The sequence below is a fragment of the Vanacampus margaritifer genome, chromosome 3 (assembly GCF_051991255.1).
Source record: "Vanacampus margaritifer isolate UIUO_Vmar chromosome 3, RoL_Vmar_1.0, whole genome shotgun sequence".
Lineage (NCBI taxonomy): Eukaryota > Metazoa > Chordata > Actinopteri > Syngnathiformes > Syngnathidae > Vanacampus > Vanacampus margaritifer.
The window spans coordinates 7,938,043-7,952,919 of record NC_135434.1 but is presented as its reverse complement, the minus strand read 5'-3'; the positions used below and the strand labels follow the sequence as shown (position 1 = coordinate 7,952,919).

The 14,877-nt window shown below is 41.6% G+C and overlaps 1 protein-coding gene across 1 annotated transcript in view; it reads left to right on the top strand.

The window, feature by feature from the left end:
* vcana (versican a) overlaps positions 1–14,877 on the top strand; it is a 35,257-nt gene that overhangs the window by 369 nt on the left and 20,011 nt on the right. Inside the window, exons 2-5 of the mRNA XM_077561508.1 lie at positions 2,829–3,209; positions 3,923–4,097; positions 4,190–4,317; positions 6,096–6,389. Coding sequence (XP_077417634.1) covers positions 2,829–3,209; positions 3,923–4,097; positions 4,190–4,317; positions 6,096–6,389 — 978 coding nt within the window. The remainder of the gene's footprint in view (positions 1–2,828; positions 3,210–3,922; positions 4,098–4,189; positions 4,318–6,095; positions 6,390–14,877) is intronic.

Sequence of the window (14,877 nt, the reverse complement as noted above, 5' to 3'; positions counted from 1 at the left end):
AGAATACCAGGCTAGTTAATTAAATATATTGTTTTTTTTAAAGGTACTTTTTTGCAATCAGTAGAGTACATAAGAAACCAAATTATCCGTTTAACCATTTAGAAGAGCATATTTTCAAAGGAATTTTTCAAGATTTCTAACATGGCTTGTTATTTGTTTCTTAAAAAAAAAAATCTTCATATTTTCTGCTGAAAGGAAATATAAAATGCAGGTTAATGATACCACAATTTCCCTGGTCTGGCCCACTTAGGATCAAATTAGGCACTATGTGGCTCCTGAACAGTCATTTCGACACCCTCCGCTTGAAACCAACCTGTGAGAGCTTTCTCAAGGTGACGAGTGTGTCTTAAGACCTTTGCACCTGGGGGACCCGTTGGCCCCCAAGGCTCTGCTTGGCCCCTGGTCTCCGTATGCCCCGGACACCTTTCAATTAGAGCGAGTTCCCAGTCTGGAAATAACAGCTGGTTTCACCTCTCATCCTAGTTAAAGTGCACACACTCATGCCTCGAAGGCAGTCCCACCGCTGTTTCCAGAGCATTCCCAACATTATTCCCTTTCAATACTCCCCCACCCCCTCTGATCCCCACTTGAAACCCCCCCCCCCCCCCAAATCCCTTCTCACCACATGAGTCAGCGTGATTCAGCCTGTTGCCGTGTTGTGTTTTGTTGTCTGTCTGATGTCTCCTTTTTTCCCCGACTCGGAAGTGGACGGCGATACAGTCAGCAGGCGCATAGTAACAGTATACAGTCATCATGGGAATAGTAACAGTCACACTGTCTGGTTGAAGGCTTGTGTAATTGTTAACTATGTGCAGAAATGGATAGAACTAAAGAAAATACAGTGTGGTTATGATTATTATCATCTCCAACTTGCATTGAGCAGTTGTGATTGAAGTGCAAGATCATGTCCATGCTGATAGTGAACTGCCAACTTCCTGTTCTGTAGAAATTGTGTTCTGTTTGAGTGTTTTTAAATATAAGCCTAGCAGTGAAACTCACTATATATACAGTATATGGTACCTATACTTAATTAAAGTGGAAGCAAACCTTAAACATTTCTTGACAATAATATGTTATGTGACCTCACTAGTCTAAACACGACATTCTGATTAATATTACATTTGTGGAATAAGAGTTACGAAGCAAAATCAAGCCATTTTTAATCCATCTCAGCAATGTTGCCCCGTGCTCAGGTAACAATCAATGACAGCTCAGATTCAGAAAACAGGTGAGCTGTGATTGGTCGCTGAGTGAGCCCTGAGCGACTGTGATGTCATCTTCAGTCGACAGCAAGTGGCAAAATGGCCGCCCCAGGCAACGACCAATCACAGCTCAGCTGTTTTCTGAAGCTGAGCTGTGATTGGTTGTCACCTGAGACCTGAGCGACATTGATGTCATCTTCAGTTGATAGGAAGTGACAAGATGGCCGCCTCCTGAAATGGATAAAAACGGCGGGATTTTACTGCAATATTAACCAGAATACCGTATTTATACCAGTGGGGCTGCACAGAACATATTATTGTCAAAAATAAATAACTTCCCTTTTAAACCGTATAGTAGGCCTGAATCTCACTTTATCAACAACAAGGTATTTTTTTTACTCTGCATTGCAACACTGTTCACCTGCGATTCAGCAAAATTAGTTGCCAACCACCCATGAAAGCTAGTTGCAGAACCCACAGCCAAGTTCGGTTGCGTCACTCAATGTGGGGCGGACTTTAAACACACTGTATAGTCCATATTAAATGGGGCATAATTTACAAGATGAGGTGTGACTTTCCAAGGGTAATTTTCAGAGCCAGGATGTTTCTGACAGTTTGGGTGGTTTTGTCACACACTGTCAATGCAAACCAGTTGGGCAATAGTACATCGTCATAGCCTTTCGTGGTTCTTAACTTTGTCATTGGTATTGAACCCTCCAGTTTCCTACGCACATTTATCGAACACTTATTAGGAAATAAGACGGGATTATTTTCAAATTCAAGACATTGGTATAGGCCGGTTTATTGCTGAACAAATTGAACAGGGAGAGTAGCATTTTCATCAAATCTGGCTCTCTTCGCCTTGAATTCAGAAAGCGTTGTGTTCTTGTATCTGCATGCAGCGTAAGGAAATGTTCCTTGTTGTGCTGGAATAGAATCACTCAACTTAGCACTGCCCAGCACTCAACTCCATATTTATAGAGCACGTTAAAAACAAGATTGAACTCAGAGGCAGCAAATACAATAAAAAAAAACGCAGAGGCTCCAGAATTGAACCCTGCGGAACACCGTACGTCCCGTTAATTCATATTGCACATTTTCATCCGACCACGTTCTGTTTTGCTCAGCATAATTAGTATGAAGGAATTAAAATAATAAATAAATCACACGATCTAGCTACCATTAGAACAGTTAAAAGTCGACTACTGATAGGCCAAGTAATCTAGCGTGCTCACCTGCAGCCAATTATGGCCAAGCAGGGCGTGTCATCACGAATCATATGAGTCGGGTGTGTTTCTTGATCTCTGCCGAACCGCTGAGACTGACTGACTGTTACCGTTAAGAATTTGTTTCTTGAAAACAGCCTGAATGCCCTTTTAGCTTAGCGCTACAGGCTACGTTAGCATGTTGACTGTATTTTGAAGACCAGAAATACTGTAGATTCATACAACAGTATATTGTTGTTGATGTTTTTTCTTTCTCCCTCTTTTTTTTGCTGTTTTTTTCTCCTTGTGTGCTCTGTTGTTGCCTGAAACAAAAAGAATAAAAATCAAATAAATAAATCCCTATTTTTGTTGTATGATGATGAATACAAATTAACCCTCCTTTGTTTTATTTCCCTTTTAGTCGCCAACACATTACCAATCCACAAGCCAGTCACCGGGTCCCTCTCCGGGAAGGTTACACTTCCCTGTTTCTTCTCAACTATCCCAACGTCGTCACCCGTCAACCCGAACGCCACCGCCGTTTTTTCCAAAGACTACCTACGCATCAAATGGAGCAAAATAGAAGGAGAAGTGGAGTCAACGGTGTTAGTGGCCCAAAATGGGATCATCAAGGTTGACTCCAGCTACGTGAACCGGGTATCCGTGCCCAGTCACCCCGAGGACGTGGGCGACGCCTCGTTGACGATGGTCAAGCTGCTTGCTAGCGACGCGGGCACGTATCGCTGCGAGGTCGTGTACGGCATCGAAGACACTCACGATACAGTTAACCTCAATGTCGATGGTAAGAAGATTATTTTGTAATGACTAAATAAATGTGCAGACGTATCTTCACAATCAATACACTCTATGAACTATGACCTTCCTTTAGCTTGGTGTTGATACATTGACTTTATCAGGCGCAATCAACTGCTAGCGCTCCATTGTGGATGATAGCACATGCTACGTTCCATTGTGACACCTCTGAAACATAATCCTTTTTTTCCCCTGTTTATCTATCATCGCAATCAAACAGCTTTTGAATTATGATTATGTTATTTGAACATAATGAGCGAGCCGCAAGAAATAGCGTTTTTGGCCTATGGTTATTATCCGCAATGTGTTTTCACTTAGAAATATAACTCGTGTTTTGAGGATGTAGAAAGCATGGGTGGGATTACTGTAACATTTTTTGTGCTTGTTGACAATCACCACCACCTGATTTCTAGTTCCAAGGTCGTGTCAGTGGGATTTAAATGAATCTGATCAATTCTGGACCAAGATCATCATGCTCTATATTTAGATGAAATGATAATTATTATTATTTTTTTTTTTTCTTTTCTGGAGAGCTCAGTATTGTTCATTCGGTAATTTTACCGATTTGACATGTCATCATCATTGCTCTCCCATTTTTTTATTTATTTTTTTTAATTTTTATTAAATTTTTGTATGTGTATGTGCGTGCGTGCGAGTGTGTATTCATTAGTTCACCTAAATGATAAAAATTTTTGCATCCAGGTGTCGTCTTTCACTACCGAGCCAACGCCAGCAGGTACAAGTTTGACTACGAGAAGGCCGTCGATGTTTGCTACGCCATCGGCGCAACCATCGCCACGTACGACCAGCTGAAAGCCGCCTACGAGGACGGTTTCGATCAGTGCGACGCCGGCTGGATTGCCGACCAGACAGTGAGGTATGTCGTCGTACTTGGAATCTGCCTATCTAGCATTTTTTTCCACATCTCAGAGAGATGTCAAATGGCTCTTCCACCTTTTGTGTCAATAGATACCCGATCCTAAAACCTAGAAAGGGCTGCTTTGGAGACCTTCAGAATAAACCCGGCGTGAGGTCATATGGAACCAGGAAACCCACAGAGACGTATGATGTTTACTGTTATGTGGACAGACTGTACGGTAAGATAAAATCGAACTTTCTAGCAAAGCATTCATCGACAACTTACTGATGAAAACCAACATTCACATGCACTCTCTGTAGCGGAAACATAACCAATAAAATAAAAAAATGTGACAATGGCGTTGTTAAAATATCTGGGATTGCTTCTGATGAACTTCCCTCCATGTTTTTTTTCTCACTCATGTTCCAGACTGTAGCTGCTGACAAGCTCAGCCAATTTAGCTCTCAACGGAGCCTTTTAATGACGCTTTCAAATCGTTGCCCAGTCGCCTTTCAGTTGTTCATCTCGCTGGTATTTCTATTATTCAGCTCAGATATTCCATTGCAGCGTTTCATATCAGGGTAATGTAACTGTATTTAACAAAGACAAATGTAGTCATTTAGAACGACATTTGCATCATTAGTGCAAACAGATGTATTTGGTGGTGTCGGCCAGAATACAAACCCCGACCCAACAGCCAGCTAACAATGTTTTTGTTTGAATATATTGACTGCTGGTATATGTGTTTCTTCATCTGTTTTGGAGAAAAGCAGACAATCTGATAATAATCATTTTACTTAATAGCACATTTCTTTTTCTTTTTTTTTTTTTACTGGAGAGCTCAGTATTGTTCATTCGGTAACCGATTTGACATGTCATCATCATTGCTCTCCTTTTTATTTTTATTATTATTATTATTTTTTTGTATGTGGGTGAGTATGTGTATGTGCGTATTCATTAGTTCACCTAAAACCTATTAAAAAAAATCCCATACCGTTCACTTAAACCGAACACTTCCACAGCCAGAGTCGTGAGGCTGTCAGGAGACCCGAGGAAGGACCAAAGAAAGGAAAGTGAAATCCAGCACCGACCAGACACCACCCAGCACATTTCATTTAATAGATTTTAACCATTTACTGAAAGTCCAAGGATGAAAATGGTGAAACAACTCAAATCCAAATGGACTAAAAAAAAACTAAAAAACATTGTAACCTTCTGGACGTGATGTGTCATGCTTTAAGGATGGATGACATTCCTTGGGTGGATGTCAATGCCACTGTAAATCAAAGGAATTAAAATATTATGGGATTGCTTGAAATGTTACACCCTGGACTAAATGAAAACATGTTTTCAGCCAGTTGTCCATTTTTTGTACTTTATTTTGCTAAAGACCTGGAAGTAAATGTGTAGGTTTGTCACTAAATCAGCAGTATAGTTCCGTTCAAAACTGTAAACACTCATCCAACATGTGCTTCCACACCGTTTCAGTTAATACCATTTTTTTCCTGGAGGGCTCACTATTGTTCATTTGGTAATTTTACCGATTTGACATGTCATCATCATTGCTCTCCTTTATTTTTTATTTTTATTTATTTATTTTAATTATTTTTTTTGTACGTGTGTGCGTGTGTGTGTGCGTGCGTGCGAGTGTGTGTGTATTCATTAGTTCACCTAAAACCTATTAAAAAATTCCATACCGTTCACCTAAACCGAACACTTCCAGCCAGAGTCGTGAGGCCGGCAGGAGACCCGAGGAAGGACCAAAGAAAAGATAATACCATTTCTAATTTTGGACACGTTCAAAATTTCCTTGCAACAAGAAAGTGTTTTCTTTTTAAAAACACCCAAAACCAAAATTTGGAGGGGAGGCTGGAATTTTATTGAGAAAAGTTGGTTTGACTTCAAAATCATGGCCACAGAATCAATTCAACTAATCATCCATTGTATACTAATATGCAGCAGTGTTGTTTATTTTTTTGTTAACCCTTCGTTTGCATTTTGTCATGGTCATTCCAGGCGACGTGTTCTACGCTCCTGTGTCCCAGAAAATGACTTTTGAGGAAGCAAAGGAAGAATGTAAGAAGAGAAATAGCGAGCTGGCAACTCCCGGCCAGCTTCACGCCGCGTGGCGACGAGGTCTCGACAGGTGCGACTACGGCTGGCTTTCGGACGGCAGTGCGCGCCATCCTGTTTCCGTGCCCAAAATTCAGTGCGGCGGAGGTCTGCTGGGGGTCAGGACCCTGTACCGCTATCGGAACCAAACGGGATTCCCAGACCCGTCAACCCAGCTCGGAGCTTACTGTTTTAAAGGTGAGCCCGTCATGTTGACTGAGGGTGATGAGTGCCGTGGAACATGACGTTCGTTACCTGTGTGTGTGGGGGGAGGGGCGGCGGTGCTGACAACATAATGTGTTCATATTTGGCTTCATTGAAAAGTGGGATTGAAGGCGCAGACGTTTTTGTACACAGCCCAGACGATGATCTCATTTGCTATTCAGTCCCCACCCTTTCACCCCCCCCCCCCCCCCACTATACATTTAGGTACAAAACAACACCATTTTTTTGGGTGTGTTTTGTCAGTTTCTGATACATGAGATTCAATAATGCTAGAATTTTTTTTTTTTTTATAATTTTTTAATTATTTTGATGATGTTGCTGTCTTAAGCTTCTTCTTTTTTTCTCACAGCCCACTTCTGCCGTTGCAAAAATTAGCCAAGGGGAGGGGTAATGGTGACAAACTGTTTACCTAAAAATCATGTCTGACCTACCGTTACTTTAATTGGAGGATTAATGGCAAAAAAAATTTTTTCCAACCGTCTGATACCTTGTTTACACGTAGCTGAGGGTTTTTTTGCAAACAGGAGATTTTTTTTTGCGTTTTGCCCTGTCATCCGCGTGCCCCCGGGGATTTCTCTGGATCCGCGTTTGCGTGTGACCTTCGTAAACGGAGTTTTACGTCATCGCTCTCCACACATACTTTAAGTTGTTAAAAAAATAAAGACCACTGAAGCTTTTTAAAATGTTGTATTTATCCTTTGTTTTTCCTCTATGCTCCGTTTATGATGTACTCACTCTGATTGACTGTACACATGTATTATTTTATATATATATATTAAAAAAAAAACGACTTGTGTGCGCTGACAGTTTGGCTAACTACTGCCACCTAGAGGCTTGGCATGCATCTAAAAGACCTTAAAAACGCACTTCTCAGTTTTTGTGTGCGTTTTTGTGGATGTTTTTTTTTTTAACCCTGGAGAACCCAAGAACCCTTTTCTTCTTTAGCAAATTATGAATTATACATTAAATGACTGCTATAAGTTCACTGAACACCAAAATAGATGTTTTTCCAATGTTTTTTTCAATTTATTCCTTAATTTAGGATTAGGGCGAAATTTGACCCTTTGGGATTTAGGGGTATCATTTCGAAAAATCAGAATAACAAAAACTGTCAGTAAACTATTTAGAATTTAAGAAAATAATCACTCAAATACACAGCTACATTGAACAATATCATTTTTTGGTTTTATTTGTTGCATTTTAGCCATCTTGTCACCACCACTCTGGCTCATGTAAATGCAATATTCATCCACTAGATGGCCCCATGCAGGGGTCAGAAGTGGCACTCTGGACTTTAGAAGTTAAATTTGTAAAAAAAAAAGAAAAAAAAAGATCTTTGTTATTTGAGTAGCAGAATTTATAGGGGCCAAATTTGACCCCGTGGGTTCTCCAGGGTTATTAAACAAACGAGGCATAGTGTGGACAGATTTGTTTTCTACATGGGGAGGAGGGAAATATTAGTTTTTTAAAATACCCAGCTACGTGCTCTACAGCATCCCATTGATTGATCGGAAACACATTCATGCGTTCATGTACTATTCAAACACTGTTCAAGTATCTCTTGGCATGTCAGATGAGAGTTAAATTTGTTTCAGTTGTGACATGTCTTATGTGATCTCAGGGCTTGTCCCATTGAAAAGATTCAAGTATGCGTACAAATAAGGTCATTGTTGTGCCACGGGAAGAGAAGAAGTGACTACGGCAATACATCTCAACAGGAGTGACACTTTGTGGTTCACTGGACGTTAGCAGACTGAGACAATTCTCAACTAATCAGCATCCCCAAGGCAAAGCAAACAACTGATGATAGGTTCCTTTTAAAAGAAGTGGCAGAATGCCTCACCTGTCAGCCCTTTTAGGCTCACTATCTTACTCCCTTTTGGCCTTTCTCCCTTCATTTCCGCTGTCAGACTTTTTGGCCCTGTCATTCTCACTCGCACTTATCAGAGCAGACATTTGGATAATGGACAAAGCTACCGCTGGACTTCTAAATTCAGTCATCCTCGCTGACCCTTGACCTGGCCTTTCCATCTTTACAAATGAGAGCTTGGGCAGATAAGCCGTCCCCTGCCTGGCCATTTAGTTGCCCCCGAGGAAGGCCGACTCTCGCGGTGATAAGTCCCCGCGGAGTTCAGAGGGCACACAAACAGCCCCGCCCTCTCCTCCCCGCTGTGTCTTCCATGTCGCCTCTCTCAGCCATTTGTATTTACGCCCCCATCTGAGTGCTTTTCAAGTACCCTTGTTTGGTGGGACCCGCTGCATCATTTCCTGCCTTCCCGCTCGCAGCCATATGTCACAAGACAAATTATTATGTAAACAAAAACAAACCGAGACCAAAGCGGGTTCAGGTTTAAGCGTTCAAATTCCCCTCTCTCACAAACTTTAAGCACACTAAAACAGATTTAAACATTATAAACGTATTTCAACACAAAAATATTTTCGATATTATATGCCTGAATCGAGGCAGCGGATAAGGAAAAAGGGCGCAACTGCGATTTGATTGGTTCCTGGATTGTCTTGTACAAAACAGGCGTCAGTAATAGCAACAGTTGAAATGTTTCTGTGAGATAATGAAAAGCTGCCTCTGTTTTCCTGCTTGGAAAAACCGTGTCTTGTACCTGACATCAGCGATAGTTTGAGGATGGAGAGACCGTACGTGTATGTTAAGACCTGTGTTTACACAATGTATGTACGTTGTCACAGAGGAAAGCTCTCTAAATTTTGTATGTGTGGAAGAACACAGGTCACCGTTTATTGTCAACATATATTTGTGTTTAACCGTACTTTAACGCATCGACGAACTTTCTTCAATTCTGATAAAAGAAGCTTACTCAAAAGCTCACTGGTTGATTTTATTTGAATGATTGCCTAATATCATACATCTTTTGTTGAACAACATCTCTGGTACTAACACATATGCAGCATCATATAAAAGCCAACTGCAACTATCCATTTTGAGTTGTGTTTGTATTTGACAACCGTGAAGAAAAGCGGAAAGGTTCAAGCGCTAATGAATTGCGTAAAGAGTTTACACAGTAAAGTCCCCGGCGTGGTCTAAATGTTTATATTCTCTTCTTCTAAGAATGACATTTGTTGTTTTAGGGACTTGAGGAAATGTTTAGAGAATTAGAGTTCTTATTCAAACTGGGTCCATTGCTTACCTGCAGCAATACTATTTTTTCTCTCCAAATAATCACAGAAAAATAATGACGGATTGTAAATTACCCATCAGTCCATCAGTTTGATAAATTAAATATTCTTAAATGCGCTTGAGAGCGGAACTCTTTTTGTTATTCCCAGAAATTGACTCTGCATTGAATACTTACTCTCTGTGATTTTGCGAAAATATTTCTTGTCTAATATTATAACGTTTGTATTTTACAGAAAGGAAACTGATGATCAACCAAACTTCTTTTGTGGACGTATCCGTGATCAACGAAACTAGCACCGCCTTCACTTCCTCCATTCCTTTACTTGAGAGTACTGCGGTTACTCAAACCCAAACCTCTGGAACTGGATCGGAGGCTGAAGAGGACCCAAATCTTACAGATCCTCCATCTATGTTTTCTACAAGTATGGTTCCACCACGGCCCACTCCAGCAGGCAAAGAAGAGAAGTTATTTACCACACTGCAACCGAGCAATACGGAAGACTATGAAGACATCGATGACCTAAAACCAGTAGACCCTGACTTTGATATCAATGACTTTGTACATGAGAATGCAACATTGGTTGAAACCGGTCCCCATCGCGGTGATAGGTTACCAGAACCCCACATCACAACAGGAAGTACTGACACGACAGAATCAGTGTCCGAAGCAATGGAAAAACCAGATGATCATTCAGTGATTGAAATCGGCACCATTGAAACTGACGCGGTACTACAAGATGCCTCTCCTAGCACAGAGCCCATGTTTGCCGAAGGGGAAACGGAGGAAACAATTCTGACTTCTAACCTCACTGACGCGGCAACAGAAGTTGAAAGTGAAAATGTTTTCAGTTCGTTAAAAACAACACCACCAACGGACTCAACACCGCCACTCCCATTCTATGATGGCAACACTGATGAGGTCGAGACGGATTTATCGGTAGAGGCACTGCCACCCGCTGTCACAGGACCGTCACAGGACATCTTGCTCAGCACAGATGGGACGGACATTCCTACCACCACCGTCATTCCGACCAGTACTACATTTATGTGTAACACCAAGCCTGCTGGCACTGAGATGGACATCGGCACCACCACCTTCTCACCACTGGAAACAACCATACAGAACAAAGTCCCGACACAGCATGTGGCAACACCAGAAGAAAGTCTGTCGGCAACCGGGACAGGCGCTCCCATTCTCATCGAAGGTGCGACGTCACATGACGCGTCCACGAGCGTCTTTGACGAGTCCGCCAATCGGGTGTCGGAGCAAAGTGGTGACACCCTCACGCCGGTTGACGCCGCAACAAGTATTGATGCCGAGTTCTTCACGACCGCTACAGTGATTTCAACCGCAGGCAGCGGCAGCAACTCACCAGAAGCAACGGTCACAACGGAACCCGCTGTCATGCAGAAGCAGAACTCATCAGGTAAGACTCACCAACACGACCTTTAGCATAAGACTTATTAATTGCCACCTCTTAACGCTGAATCAATTATTTCAGAATCTCTGCTTTAAACTTTCACTTTGTCTTGGACTTAGATCTTGTTGTTGCTGTTTTCTATGTTAAATTGTTGTTGCTTCGCAGAAGTCAAATCTTAAGTGAACTTATTTGTAGCTGTGTCTCAAATCAATGAACCGGCTAGACATTTTCTGATGGGTACTTTGCTTTTTTTTGTGTGCGAGTGGTACAATTAGACACGATGTGCATCAAACACCATGCCAACTCGTTCTGCTTGCCAAGTTAAGATTCAAGACTTAGGTTGTGTTTCCTCTTTTTGGAGCTTTGCTTTGGATTGCCTTGAGAGTCAGGACTTATGTGTGTCTGTTGTGTCATAGAACTTTCCGAAATCTCAGAGAGAACCCACCTTGAAAAAGAGAGCCCACCTTGAAAAAAGCATACCACGTATCCGGTGCTTTTTTGTGTGACCTCACGTGAGAAGGATTCGTCTCATATTAGGAGCTGTCACCATTCACTAATGGGAGACCAACCCCTCTCAAGGAAATGGGAAACATTTTAATATTTTAAAAATTGGCGGCATGAAGCTCATTAGCACATAAAAATCAAAAGGTAAAGGCTTACCAGCTCAGTGGTTTAGTGGTAGAGTGTCCAACCTGAGACAGGGAGGTAGTGGGGTCATACCAAAAGACTATTTTTATAGTCTTTGGTATGACCCCACTACCTCCCTGCTTGACAGTCAGCATTAAGGGTTGGAATTGGGGGGTTAGATGCGTGTGTGCGAGCGTGTGCGCCTGCGTGTGTGTGTATTCATTAGTTCACCTAAAACCTATTAAAAAATCCCAAACCGTTCCCCTAAACCGAACACTTCCAGCCAGAGTCGTGAGGCCGTCAGGAGACCCGAGGAAGGACCAAAGAAAAGAAAGAAAACTTTTAACTTTTTCGAGTGTCGTCACTCGTCAACCTCAATTGATTTGGGTCGTTGCTGATAACGCAGCTATCGTCTCGGTCATGTGTAATAAATACGGACGAAAGGAACCGGGCGCCGTATTGCTTATTCAACGGGGGCTTTATTCGCATTTCAGGCAGCGAGCTGCAGTTGCAGAATGAAAAGTTTGATTGTTGTAAACTAGCGTGTAGCTGCTACACACACACACTTGCCTTGTGTTGTCTTCCGCATCCTCTCCTCTTGCTGGCACACACTCCATACGGAGATCATGATACTACTTTCCGCTAACACTTTACGCCATTGCCATTATTCCTTGCCACTGATTTGAATAGCATCGACCGGGTTAGCCTCAAAGCGCTAGCCATCGGCTACTGCTCATGAATTAACAGTGAGGGGCGGAACACTCACGCCGGCGTTTAATTCATACATACCCTTGCTTGCAGCAGTTTTTTTTTTTTGCTTGCGTTACCACATCCTATTTCGGCCATATTTTTTCGGCTCCAATTTAATGCCAAAAATGCATATTTTTTCTCATTTTCGGACGAATATTTTTCGGTGACCGAAAATTTGGTGCATCACGAATATAGATGTTCTTCTGCATTTAAAATAACTCGCAAGTCAAAAGCGCATTTGATCATAAGATCAGTTGCAAACGGCAGGTGCTTCCCTTCTCCCCACTGTAATTTATGATCCACCACAGCTACTAACATTTCCACTGTGACTTCAACAATGACACACTGGATTTCTGAGTTAGAGAAGTCAGTCGTGCATGATTTATTGCATATTTGGCTGCCTCGGAAACCGTATTCTAGGTTCTTCCCTCTTGGTGTGTTTAATGGAACACTAGCAGTCAGTTTCCAGTTGCTGTATGTACAGTATGTCTGTGTGTACAGAGAGAGTCTGCCTGTATCGACTGCATGACTGCGCTTGCTCACAAGTAAGCACATATGCTCTTCTTTAGCTCACGTTGGAGCTGAAATCAAGCGGTGATGTCACCTCTAGCGCAAAGTCTCTGTTGGCTGCCAGGACAGCTGGAATCCACGTGAGCAAAGTGGGCGATTACAGCTACTTTTACTTCTACATCATGTCATGTGGCTCAGATGACACACACTTTTTGCTCTCCCGGGATTTGTGGGAAACTTTTTTGGAAAATTGGCATAGTAGGAGGCATGTCTTGTCTGGTTGCATAGTAACAGTAACAGAGCAAAATAAGCTACTGATATACATGTGATTCTTTGATGTGTTTGTGAATAATTGGATAGATGGATAGACAAATACAAAATAAGGTCAGATTTAATGTGTCTTGTTCAGAACAACAATACAGAAGGTATTAGTTCCATTTCAACAACTCAAGTGTTTGGCCAGGCAAAAGCATATTTTTTTTTACATTCAGAAATTACAATAATGTGATTTCCCGGACTTAATGGTTTTCCAAAGACCAAAATGAAATAGTCTCAATGTCTTAAGGCAATCCTTTAGGTAAAAAAAAAGAAAGAAAATGCAAATGTTGAGATAAAAGGTAGACAGTCTAGTGGGAAAAAATGCTCTGTCAAGTAGTCTTTGTGGTGTGTGATTTCTGTTGGAACTTTGGTAAATGACAGTCCCATACTAAGACCAAGGAGAGAGTGAGGGAGATTGTGTGTGTGTGTGTGCGCACGTGCATGTGCTTGAGTGTGGCTTGGCCAGTTGGGTCCCTTACATTTGTTCCCAGGCTGGTCTGAACTTTAAACAGGTGGTGCAGGTTGCAACCAATAATCTTTTTCAGTCACCATTTACAATCATTTGTGGGAAACCACAAGAGGGAGGGTGAGGCAACTATGTTTGTGTTCAGATTTGTTGATAATAATCACCTGTTTTTTTAAAATTCATATTTCATTGAAAAATATCACATATTGTAAAAATGCAGTTTTTGGATGATATGACAAAATGTCAGCGCCCTGAGGATGAAAATGGGCAAATTAATTAGTTAAATTTTTATTCCACCAATGCAATATGAATTACAAAGGGCACGTAGAACGTACAGTATTATTGGAATGAAATGTTTTGACTGGAGTTCCCCAATAAAGCCTTACATTCATTTTCCTAAGTTGTCAGCATTTGGTTTAAAACAATTGACTTCCGTTATACAGTATATTATTAACACACCTTTTGAGTTTGAATATTTGAAGAATATTATGTACCGTGAAGCTTGAATATTGTGAATATTGAATTCTGGAACAGTTTTTGCTTTATTTATGTAAAATAATTCCTAACACTTTTCCTTTCTTGAGCTTTTATCCTTTCTCTTTTTGCAGTTAACCAGATCCTTCAGTCACAGAACTCACAGTCTCCCGTCTCGCCTGACCATCCCACCACCTCAATGGTAGATGGTGAGCGTATCCTGCAGACTGGACACCCACACTTGTCCCCTGCCACACTAACTACCACCCCAATTGTTAGTTTTATTAATGGAAAATATGAGATAACGCTTGATCCACTGAGTCCAGAGGACAAAGAAGCCAAAGGTACCCAGATTGTGACAAATGTGAAACATTTAGGAGGAAATGAAGAAACAACTACAATGTTTGATTATGGATGGCCCAACCTCCCTGCAGATGGGTTCACTGAATTGGCACAGGGGCTTCTCTCAAGCACAGATAAACTGAACCCAAACTACCCTAACTCTGATATCCCAACAGTTGAAACAAAAAACCCTCGTGCTTTTCTTGAAAATGAAGAGGGCTCCACACAGAAAGACACAACTTCTGCTCCAACTGCAACTCTGGGTGACACCACATCATTTAAAACCACACAAAAAGCCAGCTCCGAAACCACAAATGGGATGTTAGTTACAGCTACTTCTGCTCATTTCTTTCCAAGTGTTTCACCATCGGAGGCACATAGGACCAAAATAGCAGAAGACAG